The sequence below is a fragment of the Geospiza fortis genome, unplaced genomic scaffold (genome assembly GCF_000277835.1).
Source record: "Geospiza fortis unplaced genomic scaffold, GeoFor_1.0 scaffold264, whole genome shotgun sequence".
NCBI lineage: Eukaryota > Metazoa > Chordata > Aves > Passeriformes > Thraupidae > Geospiza > Geospiza fortis.
Window position 1 is genome coordinate 2,724,032 of NW_005054332.1, and position 24,607 is coordinate 2,748,638.

General features: G+C 35.7%; 1 protein-coding gene across 1 annotated transcript in view; it reads left to right on the plus strand.

Moving 5' to 3' along the window:
- Positions 1–24,607, plus strand: part of EYS (eyes shut homolog) — a 702,047-nt gene that overhangs the window by 244,124 nt on the left and 433,316 nt on the right. The window contains 1 exon segment of the mRNA XM_031057597.1: positions 13,929–14,050. Coding sequence (XP_030913457.1) covers positions 13,929–14,050 — 122 coding nt within the window.

Sequence of the window (24,607 nt, forward strand, 5' to 3'; positions counted from 1 at the left end):
TAGCAAAAACATCCCTTTGAAAAAAAAAAAGAAAATAAAAGAAAAAAAGAAAAAAATATTTGGGAGAAATTTTAATACTAATCATGGCTTTCAGCATTAGAAGTATTAATCAAGAGGTGCACCAAGACCCCACCAGTTTAGGTGGAGTTTCTGGAGTCTCCATCTCCACTCCCACTTACTTAGCATGATAGAAATTTAGACTAAATTTGGTTTTAGACAAAAAAAAAGCTCAAAAAATGCATATCAGGGAAAAAAAATATTCAGAAATTGATTTTAAAACTGGGTATTTAATACACAAGAGTTGTTTGATATAATACCAGTTTTGATCCAGTTGAAGTGCATTGAATGTCATGGATGCTAAGAAAATCCAGACTTTTACAGTCTTAGGCTTTTCTCCCCTGTCTTTACTGAATATATCTCCTCCTTACAATAGCTGTCTAAATTTTTATTTTTTTTAATTGCCCCAATTATTTCATTGCTACTGTCATATGTATAATTTTTTTCTTATGATGCTGTTGATTCTCAACCCCAAAATTTCCTTCAGTTTCTAAGCTGTCAGATAAGCAGAACACATCAAACACAGAACACAGCCTTTATTTAGCAAGGGTATATCAGAATGTCTTTTTTATCTCTTTTTGTCTCTAACATGTAGCTGAGAGAAAAATGCACTGCAGATTTAATTTCTATGTCAAGGTTTAACCCCAGACAGCAATTAAGCACTGGAGAGTTGCTTGCTCACTCCACATCTTGGTGGGGCAGGGGAGAAAATTGGAGGGCTAAAAGAAAGAAAACTTGGGGGCTGAGAAAAGTTTAATGATTGAAATTAAATCATTAAGAGAGAAAGAGATGTTAAATCCAAGGAAGACAAGTGATGCAAATGAAACCAATTGCTCAGCACCAACCAACTGATGCCCAGTAGCCTGCGCTACTACCCAAGCAGTAGAGCCCTGGCCAGTTTTTCACCATTTTTGTATGTTGTGCATGGCATCACTGCTGCCCTTTGGTAAATCAGGTCAATCAGGGTCAGTCCTCTTACAGCTTTGTGCCCCCCAGCCTACTCAGTAGCAGGAGAGCATGAGAAGATGAAAAGTTCTTGACTTACTGTCAGCTCTGCTCAGCGACAACTAAAATGCTATCCATGTTATTCTCATCCTGAATCCAAAACACAGAACTGTACCAGTTACTAGGAAGAAAATTAACCCTATCCCATCCAAACTAAGACACTAAGGAAACATCATTCTCCAGAAATGTAAAAGTCACAACAATGCTTACGTGGTTATAGCTGTGAAATTATATTTTGGGAATGTCTCCGGGCCATGGTTAGAGTCGTGGAATCAGCTACGGTAGAAATGTCCAAGTTCAAGTCCAACTGTTAATCCAGCTGTGCCAAGTCCTCTACTAAACCATGTCCTTCAGTGCCACATCTACACAACTTTTAAGTACCTCCGGGGATGGTGACTCAGCTACTCTCCAGACAGCCTATTCCCCTGCTTGACAACCTTTTCCATGATTTTTTCCCCTAAAATCTCATCAAAAGCTTCCCTTGTGCAACCTGAGGCCATTTCCTCATTTCCTGTCACATGTAACTTAGGAGAAGACACCCATTCCCACATTGTTAACCGTACTGTCAGGTAGTGCCAGGGGGTGATAAGGTCCCCCTGAGCCTTTATGTCTCCAGTATAAACAACCAGTCCTCATGAGAATTTTGCTCCAGACCCTTCACCAGCTTCATTACTTAAGTACTTTTTATTATCCTGAAATTTCTTTCTAATGGAATGGTCATTCCAAACATTTTCTTACCTTTTTCTTTTTACATAAAAGTCCCAGTTGGCTTCTCATCTTCATGTTTTAGATATACTACTCATTATGAATTAAGGGTTTGTATTCTCAATAAGCACCATCCTGTTTGTCTTAGAAAATTGAAACCTCCTTCTTCATCTATTATTGAGTACAATTGTGGCAGCTAATCCAGAAGAGTGCTTGTACTGGTTTTTTCCATATATATTAGTAAACAAATATTCTTTATTCTTGTTCAGGGTATGCATGCTTAATGAAATACCAAAACAGCAAGATGTTCTGGTGCACTTCTTATGAATCACCTCATGATTTCTAGATGTATAGAATTTGAGAGAGCTCTGCTGTGTTTTCTTCAGCAGTATTATCTTTCCAACATGCACATATTATGTGAGTGAAAAAAGAGCAGGGACAATGCTTGAAATAATTAATTTTTAGAGTAACTTCTAATGTCCAGTGTTTTAAAGCAGTAATATTTTCTACATTTTAATACCCTTTTCAGAAACAACCATTTAATCAGAGATAAATAACTTATTTACATTTGTATTTTAACAATTATACTACCAGGCACTTCCTTTGTAAATCAACTGGTTCTAAGAAACTGGTTCAATTTTTTCCCACTAAGTTAACTTTGATACTACACTTTAAAAAATATTATACTAAAGTTTTCAGTTAAAGTTAAGAAAAAGATAAAGAAAAAAAAACAACCTACACCTAGAATAGTATTGATTTAATATCAAAAATAAAATTTTTTGCTGTCGCTTCAACTTAGATTTTTACATTCTTCTGGGCTTATGGTCAAAGTGAAATAGTTGAACCTATAATTTAGTGAGATATATAAAAAGTAAAAAGAATTTTAAATGTTGTTTATTTAGAATACAGGTAAATCTTTGCATTTTTGTATCTTAATATCTTTAATAAAATATTTTAAGAAAAGTTATGCTGCACATGCAGAAAGGTCCCCTGTGTCTCATTCTTTCTCTGATTCTGATGCCTGATTTCCCACCAGTAACTGATGCCTTGTGAAGGCTGACCTAGAACAGAGGCTAGATGGAGTTAAAAACTAAAGAAGATATTTATTAAAAGGCCTTAATGGATACACCTTGGGCAGCACAAGAGCCTGACCAGGGCTACACCCAAGATGACTCAAAATGGTCACAAAATGGGAGATCAGTCACAAGGTCTCACACTTTTATAAGTCTTGGTCTATTGGCATATTGGAGTTAATTGTCCAAGTATAGCTTTAGCCCATGAAGTCCCATCCTTCTTGTTTATCTCTCTTCAATCCACCATTTTTTATGCTCTTGGACCTGGAATTTGGATTGGTTGTCCTTGGTCCCCAGCTAGAGAAGGAACTGTTTTGTCTCCCTACTCTGTGACTCTTCACAGAGTTTACCAACCCTTAATATGAAGCTCAGAACTACACACTAAAGCAGCACAGAATCTGAAAAATATAAAAGCTAAAACTCAAGGCATGATTTCACAACATTATTTTGAAACCATATAGTTACAAACAAGTGGAATGAGTTTCAGCAAGTACTTTGTACCAAAGTTTTATAAAAAGAGGACACTGGCATCAGTTATTATGTTTGCAAATGGTGAAAAATGTTGAGGAATTCCTGAAAAATAAGTAATTTGTGAGAATAACATTTAATGACAATGCATTCTTTGGATAACTTTTATTTGAGACTGCACTGAGAGAATTAATTTCTTTCTTTATTAAACCACACGGAGGTGTAAATCACAGAATCACAGAATAGGCTGAGTCGAAAGGGCTCCACAAGGACCATCAAGTCCAACTCCTGGCATTTCAGAGCACTGTCCCAGAGAGTCACACCCTGTGCTCAAGAGCATTGTCCAGACACTTGAACTCTGTCAGACTTAGTGCTGTCTCTGTTTCCCTGGGGAGCCAGTTCCAGCCTCTCCACTGTCTGGCAAAAGAGTTTTTTCCTAATGTCCAACCCAAACCTTCCCTGACATAACTTTAGGCCATTCCCTCAGGTCCTGTCGCTGTCACCACAGAGCAGAGATCAGTCAGTGCCTGCTCCTCCTCTTCCCCTCATAAAGAAGTTGCAACTGTGATGAGGTCTCCCTTCAGTCTCCTCTTCTCCAGACTGAACAAACCAAGTGACCTCAGACACACCTCATGAGGCTTCCCCTCAAGGTCCTTCACCATCTTCCTTGTCCTCCTTTGGATGCTCTCGAATATTTAAATGCATGCATGTGTTTTGATTTTTCAGATATTAGCATTTTAATATTATTTCACATAGAATTGTTGTACCTCAGGACAAAATAAAAAACAAATGACACTGTAGACGACAAAAGAAGAGTAGGGATCTTGCATATAAGTCTTGACAAACCATGGTCATATATTTATATGCCTGAGATGGCCAGTAGAAAATACCCTGTGGTGATCTACATCCAGTTCTCACAGTGCTGTTGCAGTCTTTTTCTTTCAGCCTGCAGGAAACACATTGATCCACAGCATTCCTCAATTCTTACTTTAACCCATTAAAAGAAGATGATCAAAATCAGATTTGATAAAGATCTAAAAATGCTAATAAAGATTGTTTAGTCAGAGTTTATGTCCCTTCATGCTCTTGCTGCTTTGAATCTTCAATTTCCTATCTGTCTTACCTATCCTATTTTTCTAATGCTTTCCCCTGTTTAAATCTCTCTGATTCAGTTTATCCCTCCAGGATCTACCACTGTCTCCTCACATTTCTATTAGGTTTGCACTTCAAATTTGGGGTTTGTTTTTCAGTTTTCTTTGTTTTGTTTTGTTTTGTTTTGTTTTGTTTTTTTAATCTTGTTGGCTTATAATATCCTTCAGAATCACCCCCTTAGATGCAATGGCTGCACAAATCCTACCCTTCATCCAGTTCCTGCCAGGACCTGGGTAGAATTCCATGAGTAGAAGAACATGCTACATCTTTAGGGATGCAGAGAAGGAGGGAGAAAGAGAGAAGAGAGAGGGGAGAAGAGAGAGAAGAGAGAAAGAGAGTATCAGTGGTCTAATAATGACACAATTGCAATCACACCAATAGGAAAAGAAAAATAGTATATCATATTTGTATGAAAATGTCAGTCACAAATTATCTTTTTGTGTGGCTGATTGATGAGTTGCTGATCCCATCAGTATGCTGCTGAAATCTGAAGCATGAAGAAAAGCTCTGACTTTGCACCACCATCATAAATTGTAATAGATTTAATAAATAGAGCTAGTGGGTACAGTGTTTGCAACACCATTAAAAAGTGTGAGCTTCCTGAAGTCTTGTAGGCAAGCACCTTCAATATCCAGAAATAGAACTTCATTAAAGTAATAAGAGGGAAACTCCAGGAAGGCCAGAAAAATACAAATTGCAAAAGATTGCCCTTAATAAGATCAAGCTCTCCCAGGGAGTGGAAATGAGACAGAAAAAGTTATAGCTAAGATTAAATATTTTTACAGCCTTACAAGATTAGAATGAAAGTCTTTAAATTTCCTGCTATCAGAGAGAAAAGCCTTTTTTTCTCTCACATGAAATATGAGCTAACAGGTAAAGAGTGGTTAACCTCTACCATTCCAAATACAGATTGAACCATAAAATCCAAAGTAATAATTTCTTAAAGTATTACTTCCCTAAGCTCACAGGATAGTTAACTTACTGCATAAATGATTGATATTTTATTGTCTCATCCAAAATAATACTAAAATTAATTTTAACTCTGTATTAAGAAAATAGAGAAAGAGGAGAAAACACCTCTTAACATTTGAATGTGAAGTATTAAGTTAGGATTTTATTATAAGAATACTATTCCCTTTTCTCCTACCTGTACAAATGTTTCATAATGGAAATCTCTTCTTAACAGTCCTTTAGTATGCTGAAAAATCTATAATTAACCTGTAATTTTCAGGAAAAGGAGAAACACATTACTAAAATCTTTAGCTGGTGCTCTTAAAATCATGTTCTGATTTTCAAGACAAAGTACAACAAAGACATTCTAAAGCAGAGAGGGAAAACCTGAGACTGGTATAGTTTTAGAAAAATGAGGAGGGCTGGTAATGCTCTTATCCCTCAGTTTATCTAGTTTGTTTCTATTTTTACAGTTCCCTTTTCTCTCTCTCTCTCTTTTCCTTGTAGGAAATTGCATGTTTAAAATGGTGGTAACCCTTGAGAAAATAAAATACATCTCTTTTACTTCCTGTCCAACAACATATTTTAAATTTTTTAAGTGAAGTATAGCTTTAAGAAAAAACCTCAAAAGTAGACTCTCATTGATTTTTCAATTAAATAATTTGGATTTCAAAAGAGTGCTTGTACTTGACTTTTGTGACTTATTTCTAAATTGTGTTATGCAACAACTAAATTAGACTGTTGGACAGAATTTGTGCTTTTCCCAGAAAGTATTGATTCTCATAAAAAGCCATTCTGAGATCATAAGTAATACAGAAATTCCCTTGCAATCAGAAGCTGCTATGAATTTTTCATTTGTGGATGCAGCTATCGGTAGGTAACCCTGATAAACAGACTGAACAGTTTTTAGTGTATGAACCAAGAGTGCTGAGATTTAGTTTCCAATACAGAGAACATGTATCAAACATCCGAAACACTATTTTTCCCTTTGGTCTTGGAGTAAATGCTAGAAAACTGGGCTGTGTCTAGTGCCTCAGAATCTGAGGACACTGGAATTTCTGTTTTGCGAAACCCAACCTGTCTCGTTCCAGGTACACAATGTCTTTCCAGGAGCTGTGACACGGGGCTCAGAATGGCAAAACTCTTGATAGAAAAGATGCTGAAATTTCTCACAAAGACAGGCACATTACCTGGGCATTAGCAAATGTCTAGAAGTATGAGGTAAATACATGGGAAAGTTTTCACTATATTTTAAACCTCTGTGCTTATTGCTTTAATTTAAAAAGTAAAGAATGATGGCATATCTCTGAAAACAAGCACAGCCAAGCCACAAAAGTTGCAAATTCGGGTGAATGGGGATACACGTTCTCATTCTTCCAAATTACTTTCTTGTAATGTATGATAATGAAATGTTCTATAAATTTAAAGTAGTGATGAGTGAAAGTTCAGAAGAGGAGACTTGACATCAAATAATATTTTGAATCTCTGGATGCTTCTAAGGATATTTAGTTTGAAGTATTTTTGGAGAACTCTGTTTCTTCAACTTTCCCCTACTTTCGAGCCAGAGGTTGGCAAAAATGTCACTTTGTGGTGACTGAAGTCTACTGATGTGATAATGGCTGCACACTTAAGATCTGAATTTGAATGAGCTGTTATGTTAAGAGAGGAGATAGCTTTGTTTTATGGAAACCATTAGTTGATCTTCTGCATTTTCTTACTTTATTTAAAAAGTTACCAGCTGCAACACCAGGTTTGTAATTCAAAAGCAAGATGTTATTTCTGTTGGTCAGTACTTGGACTATTCCTTTGGAATATCACAGTTAATTCCCACAGCTCTCCTGTTACCTGAGATCTAATAGCAAACTGAAAGCTTTGGACAAGATTTTAGGGGATTCAAGTTCCTGTCAGTACTTTGGTTTAACAGGAATGTGTCCATGACCTTTCTGTAGTCATTGAACAATTGAGCTAAACATCAACCCAGATACACCGACCAAAGGCTGATACTCAAATGTCTGTCACTAGCTGGATTAGTTATTTGGTTTATTTTGCACAAACAACCTAAGGCTGTTGCTTTCCATTAGTTTTCCTGTACTGTTCAGAACCTGTCATGTTGATGATGATTTGATTGGCACATTTCCTAGTAAGCTCTCTAGGAGAGAAACAAAAGAAAGCTATAAACAGAATAAATGGCAGCAGTCAGGAAGCAAAGACAAAAAAAGACTTATCACCTATTATTAATTAGGTCTCCAACTGACTTTGATTTGTTGTCATAAAATTATTGATGGATTGGATCAGTACCAAATCTTATTTTTTCCCTAAAATCCTTCATCTTTCCTTAGAAAAATCTTTCCTTATTCATATCAGCGGCTTTTAAAACACATTGACTGTAACATTTATTTTTATTAATGATTGTTCTTAAATACCTTTTATCATCTTCTATGTCCATATTTCTTGTAGCATCTCATAAAATAACATTTTGAATTTACTAAAAAGCATAAATTAACAGAGATTTGGATTTGTTATTGAGTATTTTCCCTTTTTTTTCTCCAAAAATAATACATACATAGTGTTTAACATTGTCTATAGTCAAATGGATTATCTGTGCCAATACTAGTAAAAGACATGTTGCATGTTTGCATGCCTCAGCATGTTATGAGTGAATCTCCACACAGAAAATCAACCCCAACAAGATTTAAACGGGACTTTGAGAACTGTCTGTCTTGTTTGAGCAGTGATGGAAATAACTGATTAAATTTTAAAGGTATAGGCCAGAATTTACTTGCATGTTAAATGTAACATGAAATCTAAAATAATTTTAAGAGAAGCCGGTTATTAGCATTAGCTGTGATTAAATTTGGAGAGAGCGAAACTTTCACTTTTAACAAAAAGTGTCATTTTAAAATTATCACTATCAAATGCAGCAATAATTATGTGTTTTTTAACAAAGCACCATTCTATGAAATGGTTGTGTATAGAGACCTGCAGTGCAAATAACAAGTGTTCCCATTTAGGATAATTTTCTTTGTGGTTACAAATTACAGTAGAGTTCACTTAGAGTTATAAATACACAGCATGTCTAGATGCCAGCCATATTTTAAGCCAGAAGTTGCACTGAATGAAAATGCAAGATTCTCTTTTCTAATGGTGTGCTATTCAAATATGATGAAAATATTACTTTTTTGCATAAACTTATTAAATGTTTTTAATATAAAAATAATTATTATAATGTAAAGCAAAAACTCATTACAACTTACTTAATTTTACTAGTACCAGCTGTTTTAAATATGCTTTCTTGGTAATTTAACTTATTCATTATTTAAAATCTTAGAGAGATGAGCAAATTAAAAATGTTCTTTCTTTCTCCTGTAAGCCTTGCTTGAAATTTGAATTAAAGAAAACCTGGTTTATCCATTATATCAGATGATATCTAATCTAGAGTAATTTAGGTTACAAAAGATATAAGTAGTTTGGAAGAACAAATAAATATACTGCTCAGCATCTTTACAATATAACTGTATAGGAAAAAATATATAAATAAAAATAGAGGATTTAGAAGTCTTTAAAAATACCTAACATTACCTAATGCTACCTAAACTTCTGTCAATAGTTAGTACTTAATATTAAGTTATTTATCCTACTATTTCACAATGTTAAGTGCTTAATACAAAACACCATATAGGCTTTGTAACTTACATAGCTAGAGTAAAATAAAGTCTTATTTTTTAATAAAGTAATAGATAAAAATACATCAGTTAGTGATTCTAATAATAAGATTCAGTAAAAATTTTGGTGATTTTTAAATAGTAGCCTTATTGGAACCAATCACTTGTATTACTGTTTAGAAATTATATTTTTATTGTAATTTTTCATCACTTTTGTATCCATGTTTCACACTTTTTCCCACCTTATTCTTTTGTATCACTTATTATAGTCGTTATTCCAATTAACATCAGTATTAATAACCATATAGCAAACCTCAACCCCAGAGGTGTTTCTTTGCTATGAGTTAAGCAATCTGATCATTACAGAGTTATTAACTAATATTAGAGCAAGCCATGTATGTCTTCTAGAGCATCAACAACAGAGCTAATTGCAGATTTTCTTTGTGTCAGAAGTCAAATTTCCTTAATTTGTGGAGCAGCATGGTTAATACATTCACTCTTCCCACAACCTGTGAAGAAAAGGTAAATAATTCATTATCAGAAGACAGAAAAGTAGTGTATTTGCTGGGACTTCACTTGGCATAGGTCTTGTTTTAGCTCAGGCTTCTGTAGTAAAAATAAAAGTAAGTGTTAAACCAAATGAAGATGAACAGATATCCTGGTTTTGTTCTGTTCTGTTTTATTTTGTTTTTAAACAAGCTTGCTTATTTAGGGTATAAATGCAAATAAACTTACACAATGAAAACAATGCCACAATGACAAATAGCAATCTCATTTTGTCAGTAGATATGTATGATTATACAAATAGTTAAATCAATAATAACTTAAAAGTAGAGCCCTAAAGTAGCAACCCAGAAAAGACCCTTAAATTAAAAAAGGCTGCATAAATATGGTTAGGATCTCAATATGGTTTAGAGCAATTTCAAATATGATTTCACAGATGCTTACGTTTTTATGTTCACATTTATTTCACAAGGTTAAATGAACTGCTGTTAGCACTAACAAAATGAAGTGTCATGAAGGTTTTCTATAGGAAAAAAAGTCCTGATTCTGACAGAGAAGAGTTTTGTGATGAGTTTTCTATAGAGGCTGGAGTACATCTCCAATTACGTGCCAATGAGAAGTACTCGTACAATAGGTTCATCTTGTTGGCCTTAATGGATAAAGGGTTGCCCCCCAAGAAATGGTCTGGCAGAAGAACTTGAAACACACAGAATAAAGGGATGTTTCTATGTTTCCTTTTGTGTGTTTGTTTCCAGGTGAGGTATTTCTTGTTCTTTCTGTGAGTTAAACACTTTAAAATCCCCCCAAAAATTCTCCAACTCCATGGATATCTTTAAAAATTAAATTAATTCAGTTTTATTCTCTAGACATGGAAAACATATCTGGAGTATATATCTGTATGGTAAAAATATCTATCAACCTAGATATACACAGGACAGGCTTGACTTGTTCATAATTTAGATCTTTGCTGAGTGTAATGAACATTTTTCATTGCAGTTTCTGTTTACCAGATGTTCAGCTGCCATTTCCTAGTGAAGTACCATTGACTATGGCTTAAGGAAATGATTAATTCTTCATTTACAGTTTTGGGAAGGGGAAATATGCAATTGCTCTTAAATGGCACTTTCTTACAGCACACAACGTAAATTGCATTAAGACAAGCTCACATGCATATGTACTTCTGGATATGTGTGCAAGGGATCAGAAATTTTTTACCCTAGCTGGTAAAATCCACTCTTCTTAAGCATACTGTGTTCCATATTGTACAAGGAAGAGCTATGTACAAGGAATAATTATAGTGTTATTGATGCATGTATTGTGTTCTTTAGAGGACAAACAAGAGACAACTTGCAGGAACTTAAAGGTGCCGTTTATTTTGACCTGTCTCCAATGGATAGTAATACATAGTTACAGTAAATAAAGGGGAACAACATATAAAGAGGTATCAAATCCTATTCCTTCAGTCTCTTGCTTGATCCCCCACATGCCTTCTATTACGCAGTTTCTTGTCATTTCATGTTCTTGGTGTAAGCTGTGCCCTGACTGCCATCCCAGCTCTCTCAGCCTTTTCTCATCTGAGAGATGTGTCACTCTCTTAGTAATGTTACTAGCTGGACTCTTTCCAGTAGCTTCATATCTCTCTTGCGCTGGGCAACCCACAACTGACGCAGCACTTAATGTGTGGCCTCCCCGGAACTGAGTAGAGGGAAGGATCACCTCTCTCAGCCTGCTGACAGCATTCCTCCCAAAGCAGCCCAGGATGCTCTTGCTCTTTTTGGCCACCAGGGCGTACTGCTGACTCTTGTCCAACTTGGGGTCCACCAGACCTCTCAGGTCCTTCTCTGTAAAGACTTGTATCTGTAAAAACCCTTTTTATCTGCTTACATATTGTTTATTTTAACATTGCACTTTCAACTACTGCAAAACTACTCAGAGATGAAATATTGTGTAAGAATTTTTAGCTTTTTTTGCACAAATGCCTGATATACATAAATGTGAGTGAGGTTTTGTATTTGATGTGACAATCCCCATGTAATGAAAAATCTGCAAAGAACAGAATTTCAGCATTTGATTGACAGATAATTTTAGTGGGACTAGAAAAAATACTGCTGCTTTCTAAACAAAACTGTTGGCAAGCCTCCTTTCACTTCTCATTTTGTAATCCATTTCTTGAAGAGTTTTTTGGAAACACGTTGTTATCTCACATTCCTAGTGAAAACCTAACCTGACAATAGAACAGTTTTTAAGAAGTGTTTGATGGTTACTTATGGGTATGGATTAGTAGTGTGAATTTTTTCCCATGTGACACAGATAAATATGCAGAGAACTGAGATATTTGGATGTGGCTATTATCACAGATCACAGAATATTCTGAGTTGAAAGGGGCATACAAGGATCATCAAATCCAACCCCAAAGCTAATAGCCCATAAGGAAATAGAACCTTGGTGTTATTAGCACCATGCTGTAAACAACTGAGCTAATCTCAGGGTCAATATGTAATAGGAAACACCAACCTGTGGACTAGTAATGTAATTTGTCTCAAATGTATGGTTTCTTCTTTTTTTGGCACAATTCACAGCAAATTATTTTCTTTCCAAGTTCATCTCTCTGTATTACATTTTAAAAGAACAAAATCTTTCTGCCTTCTATCATAAAATTATTAATATTGGAAAAACTCTAAGATCACCAAGCGCAACTATCAATGTAGCACTGCCATGTTCACCACCAAACCATGTCCCCATGTGCCACATCCACGTGTTTTTTGAACACTTACAAGATGGTAACTCAACCACTTCCCAAAGCACTCTCTTCCAAAGCTTGACTATTCTTTCAGTGAATAAATTTTTCCTAGTATACAACCTAAACCTCCCTGGTGCAACTTCAGGCCATTTCTTCATGTTTTGTAGCTTCTAACCAGGGAGAAGAGACTGATCCTCATCTTGCTACAACCTCCTTTCAAGTGGTAGTAGAGATACATAAGGTCTCCCCTTAGCCTCCTCTCCTGCATACCAAACAACCCCTGCTCCTTCATCCAGTCCCTCTAGGACTCATTTTCCAGACCCTTCACCAGCTTTGTTGTCCCTCTCTGAAATCAGTCTAGCACCTCAATATCCTTCATGTAGTGAGAGGCCCAGAACTGGATACAGCACTCCAGGTGTGGCCTCACCACTGCCAAGTACAGAGTGATAATCCCTGCCCTGGTCCTGCTGGCCACACTATTGCTGATACAGGCCAGGATGCCACCAGCCTTCTTGGCCACCTGGGCACACACTGGTCATGTTCAGCTGCTGTTAACCACCACCTCCCCCCAGGTCCTTTTCCATAGGGCAGCTTTCCAGCCACTCTTACCCCAGCCCATGGCACTGCCTGGGCCCAAGGGCAGGAACGAACACTTGGCCTTGTTGAACCTCACACAGCTGGTCTTGGCCCGTCGATCCAACCTGTCCAGATCCCTCTGAAAAGCCTTCCTTATCCTTCAGCAGACCAACATTCCCACAAAACTTGGTTTTATCTGCCCATGTTCCATGCCCTACCTTAAGTCAGAAAGATACTCTTCCATTTTATTTCCTGACTTTTAAAGTTTTTCTCAGTGAATTTAGAACATCCGTGTCACAGAAATCATAGGTGTGTCCCAAGCAAACATAACAGCAATGTTCATCAATGTTAGCACAAAACAAGCAGAATGCAGCTTGAGAAAATATAAATCACAAATATATTATGTATATGTTGGTTGGTGCAAAAATTGATTTGACCAGATATGATAGAATATACATATAAATAACTTCATTTGAAGTATTGGTATCAGTGGAGTTGTTCCACACTCCAGGACAATCATACTGAGTGTGACTTTAAATTGTTATTTTCCTTTCTTTTTTTGTTATCTTTGCTCCAATAAAATATTTCAAGCTTTTAATTGGTCAGGAGAGTGTAAGAGTGTCATTACAGAAAGGTCTGAGTCAACTGTTCAATCTGGACTCCCTTCAGAGTTCTGACTCTTGATTTATTATATTTTTAAGTGTATTAGAAAATTAAATAAAACCCCTTTGCTTTTTATGTGAAGATCATAGTCCATATATCTTTGAAATGTAATTGTCTCTGTCTGTTTCTAAATTTCAATAACAAAAAATCTACTTATTTGCAGTCTCTAAACACCTGTAGATGCCACAATGCTGGTACATTACACATTTCACCAGCATGCTGTGGCAATTTATTTATGTACTCAGGTTTTAAAAAACTCCTAAAGTTGTTTTGCCGTCTGTTAATGTCTTCCAACAACGAGTAATAATACTTTTGTAATTACATCAAAATGCGAAGAGTAACAGATTGTTTATTTTACTAAATGTATTACAGAGATACCAGTGTGATTGCTTGCCTGGATGGGAAGGAAGATTTTGTGAAAAGGAATCAAATGAATGCAATTCAGAGCCTTGTAGAAACAATGGCACCTGCACGGACCTTTTCAACAGCTATCGGTAAGCGTTGCACCTCCTCACCATATGGTCGTGTTCCAGGAAGGCCAGGCTTATGCATCCAGCCATTATTTTGTTTCCCTGCTTGGGAAGGAAATGTTATTACACAAATGGGCAAAGGACTTGTGTCATGGACATTGTGCTTCACTGTACTTTCATGTGAAGCCAGCAGATATACTAAATGGTATATGTAAAATTAAAAATAAAGGAAAAGAAAAAAGTATTATTTTAAAAATATTTATTAACTAAGTTTGGAAATTAATTTTGTCAAAGAAAATATAGTTTCTCTTTCTGTCATATTTGCCCTCTCAACACAAGAGATTATTAAAAGCAGTGGTAGTGGGCAGTTGGATGAGGAGGTTATATCATTGCTGCCATCTTGTGGCTTAAAATTCCACCAAAAGAGTAATTTAACTAAAATTTATATCCCCTCAGACAAAGAATGAGGATGTGACCTAACCATATTTTTTTAACTTAAACCCTAATCTTTATTTCATGCATGCATTTATGGTTCAAAAATTATTTTATTTCAGTAGTGTGAGGATTAAGATCCCATAAACAATCTAGTAATCAGTTTCTGCTCCATGAAGCCAGGGTTTGTCTATATTATGATGTCAATACTAAAAGAGTCACGTAAATTCTTAATGGACACAGTTGAGTGTAATAACTGTACATGGTACATAGTCTAGCTGTTGTACAGTGATTATATTCCTGGTAATACAGACAATAATCAGAAAGAAAACTAACCACAGTTGACAATGGAGAAATGATTTCCCAAATAGCTAAACATAACTAAGTCAAATAACATTATATATATATATAATGATTTGTGATATCTTAGAGCTATATTTTTATGTGGTATAAAACTTCTTAGTTTGGTAGCATATTTTTATTCTAATAACAGAAAGTAGAGCAATGTTGAGAAAACCTGTTAAAATCTCTTTAATTGCTATTTTTCCACTTTTTAAAGCCTGATGTAATGTAAAAAAAAAAGTTAAATATTTTAATTGTTGTGGTTCTTATTTTTCTCATATTTTTAGCTCTTTGTAGTCTACCACCCTCAAGAACAATTCTAGGTGAATGGATATTTTGCAGCCATGAATCCTTACCTGTCCTTTCATTTTCCCAATTTTTCCAGCCAGAAAGCATTATATGTATTGCAGAAGGTAACAGGGCTTCTTCTAATTTTACTCATAGCTGGGTCAACAACTTATGCACAAATCCAAGGACTTCCTATTTTTTATTGAGAATAAAAATGCTCAAGAAGTACTTTTCTGGATTTTGCAAATACAGAACTGTTACAGAAAATATTGACAAGAAAATTGGTTTGAAGTGTAAGCACCAGGCATATTTTTTCTCAAAGCTATTTGTCCTAGTTGACATAACAGAACAGGAAAATTAGACATACCATTGAATCATCATATACAAGGGGCAGGTTACACCAAACAAAACAACATCTTCAAAGATACCTAGAGTTGAAAGTGACTCTGAGACTTGGCAATACCAAGGAAAATTAGTATAGCTCAATGCTTTATTTATATATTACAAAGCAATTTCACTTCAATCATTAGAGCTGTCCTTGTTTGTATTCAGAGATGCTAAAAGATCATAATTACTCTTAATTTAAAAACTGTGTTGGTTTTTTGTTTTTTTCCTTTTTTGCCTTTACTAATACTTTTCTGTTAAAAGCTACATCAACAAGGCAAAGTGTTTGTGTTATGGCAGGTAAGTATTGGCAGTAACTGATACCTGAACCTGAGGAAATCCAGTCATGCCTTTAAACTTAAATGTAGCTTTTAGAACAGGATAACTGGATTATAGTTGCCTAACAGAAAAGATCATTGCAGTTCTTGATCTGTGCCCAGGCATTGTTTTGGATAGGCATTATTCTGGATCAAAGTCAGGCCAGCAAGTGATCTGAGGATTCATCAGTGATAGGCAATGAAGTTTTCTTGCCTGTGACCATGTTTTGGCACTGTTTATTTTCCTGCTGTAAGTTGAGGTGCTGGCAGCAATACTCAGAATATTCTGAATTTCTTTGAAATTTGCCACACCGTGACTGGTACTTGATACCTCTTGCAACTTAAATTAATGTAAGGGATAATAAATTTCACTTCCTTTTATGCCTTGATAATCTTCATTAGTTTACTTTTCCATAAATATTTGCAAGCCCAGCTGAGACCATCAGTTACTTAAAATCTAAGTAATTTATTGTGCAACAGCTTAAAAATATTTTTTGTATAGAAAGAAAGTGAATATAATGAAAATGAAACATTTTGCTACCAAATTCAAATGTGTGATAAAACAATAATTATTCAAAACATAATTACTAATTTAAAACTTCACTTTGGAGTTGATTTTCTTTATCTGTGGCTATTCATTGTTGAATCTTGAAATGAAAACTATCTGGCAAAACTGAAGTATCAACAAATCTGTCACACGAGTATCTTTCTTTATGGATTCCATCGCAGAAAAGTAAATCACATCCCAATAGGAAAATAAAAAGCAAAATAAGGCCTTCTCAGATGCATATTTTCATTTTTAAAAAAATCAGATAAGAAAGATTCTGAACCAGTAGTCAAGCTTGATTTTTTGGATGTGAATAGCTTCTAATATGTCCCCTTTAACTTGACTTAATTTATGTTCAGCTGATAAAATGAGAAATATCTTTCTCTTCCTTCTCAGTTTTCAGTTTGGCTCATGACATATGGCAAATAAATTAATTTAGAAAAAATTCATACATATATTTCATGCATATATTTCCAGAGCCATGTGATTTTAATTCTCATGATAACATGAAATCTCAAACTACGGCTCTGAACATTTATGGACAGATTCATCTAGTATCAGCTGAATTCCTTATTTCTCCTCTATTGTATCAATAATTCTGAGGTTTAGCCCTAATTAAACCCTAATTAAAGCCCCTGTGTCTCCTTTACTGTTACCAAATTTTGAGTGAAATTCTATTGAACTCTCTTGCCAAATAACAGTAAACATAATTTTATGAATGACCTTGAGTTTCTAATGATTTAGAATAGTTTGGAACTTGTCTGTAATCATTATGATGTTAGAACTTGGAGAATTAATCAAGTGTCTTTCCAAAGTACTCAGTTCTTTCTGTATATTCATATTGGAATCCACAAATTCATTTTGTCAATTCCTGTTGTTAAGTTTTTTATAAAGAATAAAATGGTGCCTTGCTGCTGTTTTTCTGTTTATGACATGCAAATGTACTTCTCCTGATGAAATAGGAAATTAGACCTACCTAAGTATATTTTCTTATGTGATTTATCTATCTTTTATGTTTTATGAAAGATTCAGTGTTTGCTTCAGTTGAGTACAGAAATGTTATCCTTGTCAGCACTTGAATCCATCCACTAAGACACGTTTTTATTATCTCAGTGTAAACTGAAGTCCAATTCTTCATGCTATCTTATCCACTGTTGATATTTTATTTTTGCAATCAAGACCCTTTGCTATTTTGTTTGGTTTTTTTGTTTGTTTTGTTTTGGAAACAGACATTTTTCCTGCCTGCTCATTCTTATCGTTGATATTTTCCTTATTGCATGCTTTCCTTCATCCTGTTTGTGCAACAGGATGTAAGAAAACATGCAAAAGGAAAATATCACAGGCCTCCATTTACCCCTTCACAGTTATGGATATCATACACCTGGCTGTGTTATAAAATACTGAAAGGTCTCCTTCCCACTAAGTTCTGCAAGGACAAAAGTTGGTAACTGCCAACGTCACCTTAAAATTTGAGGCTCAAGTTCCTTAAGCACTTCTGAGAAATTACTGCTAATGTGTGCAAAAACAATTGTCTGTATTTAAATTCTCTCCATTTAAACTCTTCTGTACTTTATCCTGTCCTGTAGGAGGCCATAGTTTCCCTATCTCCCTTTGTATTCCAGCTGAAAGAATAATTTGTGCTTGTAGAAGAGGCTATTTTGCATGATTTCAGAACTCATCTCAAACTGTGCTAGTCTTCTTTAGCAATGCTTCTTCAATTAGTAACCATGCCATGATCATTCTTCTTTGTCTTTACTTAGATAATGATTTATGCCAGCTGACAATTTGGATAACCATGCTGTCAACCAGAGTTAGACATATCCTGCCTCCTTGTTACTTTCTCAGTACATTTCCAAGTACATCTTGCCCTATTGCTTCCCTCTTTGTACTTAACATTTTAAGCCACATCTTTTCAGAATAATAAAATGGTTTTCTGTTAGTGCAACCTGTGCTAAGCTCACCAAAAAAAGACCAGTTTTAAGTCATTAGGATTTATTCGGTCTCATGCATACTTAAATTACAGTACTGTTACAGAAAACTAGCATACTGTTTTGCTTCTTTTTTTCCCCTTCTGGAAAGAATTTATTTTGGGTTGTGGAAGCAGGTGATTCCTAAATTTGGGATGTGTAAATATCTGAAAGATCTATAAGTAAAAGCATGCTTATTCACACAGTGCATTTGAAAGATATGTTCATCTCTAAATGAATGAGTTTTAAACTATCATGGAATTCTAAAGGAAGCCATGATATGATTATCATTTTAATGCTGTGTTCAGTGTGCCTTCTGTTTTTACTCACATTCCTTTTAACTACTGCTATACCCTTCCTTAACTTTTTTGCCCCCAAAAGCAAGAAGCAGCTTTTCCCATAGATGGGTATCACCTTGTTATTCAATGATCCCAGATGCCAAATTCTTAAGTATCTTATTGCAAGCAGCAACTCTTATGTGTCATTTGTTCAGGATTCTTTGGCCAGCTCTTCCTCTCCTGCTATAGAGACATTTACCAAAACATTTGTCTGTTGCACTTCTGACTTATCTTTCATTCAGATTTGTAGGGTTTTTTCCCTTCATCCTAGTACCAAGTTATGTACATATTTCTTACTCAAAATCATCTTTAAATTATTTATATAGACAATCAGGAAATTTACTAATGAATTCGCCAAAGAAATGTGTGAAAGCATAAACAAGTGTTTCCTCTAAAGATGGCAAGTGTTTTATAGCTCTTCTGTGGTAATACTGCTAACAACTCAAATTGTGTAGTGTGCTTCTTGTTATACTGCAGTGAAATGAGCTTTAGGGTTTGTATTGCCTTTAGCAAAAAAAGAAAATATTGCTGTGCCACCTCAGCATTATTTAACAGTCACTGACATTCTGCACTCCTCAGGGCATATTTTAGCCATAATTCAACAATCTTCTCAAAGAACAAGAACATTTTTTTCAAAATCCCTATGAAACATTAAAATTTGAAACAAAACACGGTAAGTACCTGGAAAATACCTTCCCCCCCTCCAAAATTAGCTTATCAACTTTTTCTTCCTGAACAGTAGCATTGTTCCACCTCGCATATTTAATCATTAGGGGATAGATTTTGAGTAATTTTCTTATAATGTATTTTGTTTACAAACACCCAGAGATGCAAAATGATCATTTGATGAACTCACAGGTTAAATTGAGGGAATTTAAACCAGTTTCTAAAATAATAAGTACCTCAAGCATAGCTTTGAGAGTATATGAAATGCAATATAAGTTACTCAAATTTATCATTGCTGTAGGGCAGTTAAACACTTCCATTGCAAATAATGTACTAATAATACATGAGCAGAGCTAACAAACAAAGCAGTTTGTACAGCAGTTTATGGGCTCTAGCTTGTGATATGCTAAGCTTCCTGGGAACCCCTGGGGTCATCAGAGGACTACTGTGAAACTTTGAAGAGCTTCAGGGTGCCTGGTGCTCCCCAGAAGGGATAGCTACAGAAGGCTGTGACTGCTAACAAGCTGCAGCAGTGTCCCACAAGCTTTGTTGCCAACTTTCCTTGATTTATGGGGACTTGAAGCTTTTGTTTCCAGCTGACTCCACATTAAGGACAGCCAAGCATGCTTTCAGCGAACGCTAGAAAGAGCGTATGTGACTGCCAAGCCCAGAGCACAGCCAACAGAGTAGAAGGGTAGAAATTCCACTGAGGACACTGTGTACTTAGGTAGCGAGGTGCTGCAGGGCACTGTCACTGACCATCCACAGGAGTAACTAGATCAGCCCAATAGAGACTTCAAACCAGACTGAGCTCCTCAGGGAGGATGCAGCTCTGTAGGCCTGGAGCTGCAGAAATGTCTGGAACCTCTTATTGAGGCTGAGATCAGAAGATAGTATCCTTGCCTTGTCCAGCATACAAGGGAGGAAGCCCTTGTATGCTGGAGGAGGATCTGCATTGCCAAGCAAAGGAGCTTCAGGAGGCAGTCTGTGAAGCTGAGATGGGGGACAATATCATATTCTCCAAGACCCAGCACTCTGTGAAGCTGAGATGGGGACAATATCATATTCTCCAAGACCCTACAATTACAAGAACCTGAACTCCCAGACACAGTGAAGGAGAACCAGGAAGAGCCTTTGCATATGATTTTGGAAATGGAGACTTCAGTTACAATGAAGGCTAGGAGCTTGTAACCTCGACAGCAGGATGAGGGTTCCTGTCCTATCTGAGCTCTGCCACTACAGAGTAGGCTCATGACATGGTAGCAGAGGATGAACTAGAAGCTCTGTCCAGTGAAGCATCTCAATCAGCTTAACCTGAGTCACAAGGCAGCACCAGAAGGAAGGATGAGTGATGGCAAACACTGGGAGACTCTCAGATGCAGGCTCCTGATAGGACATATCCTGAGTTCTGAGGGTAATGGCTCAAGACCTTGTGACGCTGCTCTTGATAATGTCTAAAAAATCTGGGTGACAAGGAGAGGTTTTTAAGGATCAGAAGAAAGGTTATGGAAATATGTCAGAGAATGGAATGGAAACAGGAAGAAAAAAGAAGGCTAGGAATGGAGAAAATGACTGTTACTTTCAAGAAAGGCAAGAAGGAGGATCTGGGCAACTGTGGACAAGTTAACCTTACCCTGGTCCCTGGAAAGATGATGGAGCAAATAACCCTTGAAACTGTTTCCACACACGTGATGGAAAAGAAGGTGCTAAAGAGAATGTTTTCACAAAGGGGAAAGCCTTCCTGATAATAGCATTCAATGAGATGACTGGTTTGACAGATAATGAGAGGACTGTTTCCCTTCACCTTAGCAAGACTTCAGACGCTACCATAGCACCTCCATAGACAAAACATGATGAATTGCTGGACACAAAGACCATATTCAACATAATTCATCCTCTCATCACATTATGTAGCAATGACACTAAAACTGAAATTCAATGGCTTGTCTTTTGTAGCTACAGTTTTGTTCAATAACAAAAATGCTGCCACCACATAGTAATCTTGGATGAGATGTCATGGGATGGTGAGAATTAAAAATAGAATGGATAGAAATAAGATAGGCAATGCACAAAAAGAATGTCTGAAAAAATTTTCAAGATAGATTTCACTACCTCATTATTTCTAATCCTAATATTGTAATGCTTCTATTGCACATGATTCATAATAGAACTCATTAGAAACAAATGGGAAAACCATCTGTCTTTGTTAGCTACAGATTAGATATTTCATGCATCAGCAATGTCTAATACATGTACAAAGGAACAAATTCTTTCAAGGATTATGGGCATTGCTGCTGGCATTATATCCTTTTGAACCATGGAGAATCAGTAATAAACAGTTCCACATAAAAGGACAGGGTGTAGATGTCTTTCTCATTACTATACAAACAGTACTTTTTCCTTTGACTTGAGAGGTCATTAGTAAAATCTATGCTTCACTTCTTGGGAGAGTTTTCATTGGTTTCATAGGCATTGTTTCTTTTTCCTACGTTCTTAAAGCAATTCTGAAGTGGTCAAAGGTGAAAATTTTTGTAAATTAAATGTGTCGGTTTTAATGTCAAGACATTACATCTATTTATTTTGTCTTGAAATGACTTCACAGCCAAAAGAATACCAAAGTTTCATCTTCAATTATGAGGCATTTTCTTTTGAAGTAGAGAATTATTTTCAGAGAATAAAAGTCACAATATCTTAAAAAAAATTAGAATGGGATGGGAACTAAAAAATTGGTTTTGGAGAAGAGCATTATTGTATATTTAGAAAAAAAACAACTTTGAAAAATTATGAGTTAGATAAAACAGTTGCATTTTAGAAATAATTGCTTGTATATGACAATATAATATGAAACACATGTACACATGTAAAAATTATAAACTAAATAGTTCTAGTATAAGTAAACTATACAAAACACAATTAGAAAATCAATTTTGGCTTCCCCACCACTAGTTTCTATAGGTAATAAAATTTTAGTTAATTGTTCTTTTTGGATTTGTCTGGGATTTACACCGTGTGTGCTCTGTTAGATCAATAGAAGCATTATAGGAGTTTGTTTAGACTGCAATTACAGACTGTACACTGTTAGAGGTCCTCTATAAAACAGTGCTCACTCTTCAGCAATATCAAGCAGACTAATTCAGGACCAGTAACCATCATATTTTCTTCTACTAAATGCCAGTTTGGATATATGAAAAGAATCTATCAGAGTTATAGAAGTGAGCCTTTATCTTTGAAGGTCACAGGTGGAGAAAAGGGACTATGAATACAAAAAATCACAGCTCTCTATGAGCATCCATAAGCATTGTTATATGTAGGTCTCTTGGACTTGTTCATTCCCTGTCTGGAAGGGACAGTCATAAAATTTTCATAGGTTTGCCCTATTGAAATAACTCAGTGAGACACCCGTAGAAGAAAGTTGGATTGTTTATACAACAGTAGATATCAAAGGTAGATAAAGACATAACTGACTGTTGGAGACACACTAAAAATAATATTTGTTGTTTGCTTTTATAGCTTATATCAAAACAATAATCTTTATAAGGACAAAGCTATTTTTTTTAAAATGCTATTTGCCAGGACACGACAAGTCAAATTTGGGTTTTTTAACAGAATCTGCAGTAGAAAAATAGTTACCTCATGTGTTACTGCAGTATTCGAGCAGTGCAGATATATTTGTTTGTTTGCTTGTCTGTTTTTTCTAACTTTGAGAAGTACTGCCTTGCTTGAAGATGCTTAATTTTTCTTTTTTTTTTTTTTTTTTACTATTTATATGCTTCAGAATTGTAGCACTCCTTGAAAAAAATTTTCGAGGGTTTGCTACTATAAATATTCTTTGGCTAAACTAATCAAGATCTGTGTTAGGTGATTTTTGGTAAATTTAGTCTTGAAAGATGAAATGTTATTGCCTGTGGTATTTTTTTGAGGTTACAATCCTCTTGCACTGTTAGGTGAGGGGTAAAAGGTTATAATTCGGCATATTAATGAAGGGCAGTTTGTGCAAATCCTTTTTTTCTTTTCTTTCTCTTATTCTAATAACAAATATGAAAACAGGGACATCTCTGCTCCTTAATCTATTTACAAAGTATTTTCTAGACTGCCAGTATTAATTATGACACTCTCTAGCCTTTCCAAGTTTTATTTTCTACAGGCTCTTTTGAAAATCTGAGTTATAATGTTGAAGTTAGCATGACTGCTGCAGAGTGTTGAAAATGTTTCAATAGTTCTCTTCAAATATATAAATATATATATGGTTAAGCGATGTCACGATGACCTAATATATTCTACCATAATAAATACTATATCTATCCTTGGTTATCAGTTTTTTTATAGGCATCTAATTTGTTCTAGGCATAAAGTATTCAATGTCTTCTATGTTTGGAATAAATAAAAAGAAAAAAGGGGGAAAAAAGAGAAATAATATATTAGTCCATTTGTTCAAATAAATGTTTTCTTATACTCTTGCTTCTATTCTTGGATCAGATAGTGCTTTGCGTCAGACTGAGCCATAGAAATATTTTATGAGTCTCTTCCTTGGAACTTGAGTAGACCCTAAGAAACATTAATCAACAATTCTGAAAAATTTTCCATAGATTATTGGAAGCAGTTGTCCCCCACTCCTCTCCCAGACTGATAGAGATCTCTTGCTTAAATGACTTGCAGAGTTCAAAAACTCCAATATGAAGGAGATAAACATTTATTTGCTCATCCATTCAAATAATTATGCAAGGTCATTTGCACAGACTTTTGGATTGGTGCACATTATTGTTGTGGTGTGTGGTGGTGGTGTTCTAAGTTGTATTACAGTCTGTTTTATAAGTTGTAGTTTTGTTACTCAAAATGGTTCCAGTATTTTATAAGATGGTTCTGTCCCAGACTCCAGACTCCCTGCACACGCTCCCTCATGCAGTTATCTGTCCGTCACAGGTTTCCATAGTAACTCCCGCCTTTTTGTATCAATTTTCATGTCCATCTATAATCCCCGCCTTGTTTTTCTCATTATCTAGATTTCCCCTCCCCTGTTACTTTGGCAACGCACCTGCCTGTCATTTTTCTGCCCACTCCCCAGCCCCAGAAACTTCTACCCGGGGCAGAAGGTGATTGGTGCAGGCTGGGTTGTCCCTCCTATGTTGTTCCCTCATTTGTTATTGTCTCATGCTCATCATTCTGTTCTGTAATATGATTTGTTTGCTGTGACGCGCTCCTCCCTTCTGGGAAATCTAGAACTGCTCGCCCCTGGGGGCGGATGGGTGGCAGTTCGCTGCAATCTCCGTTCTGGTCTGTGCCTTCCTCTCTGCTGCAACGAA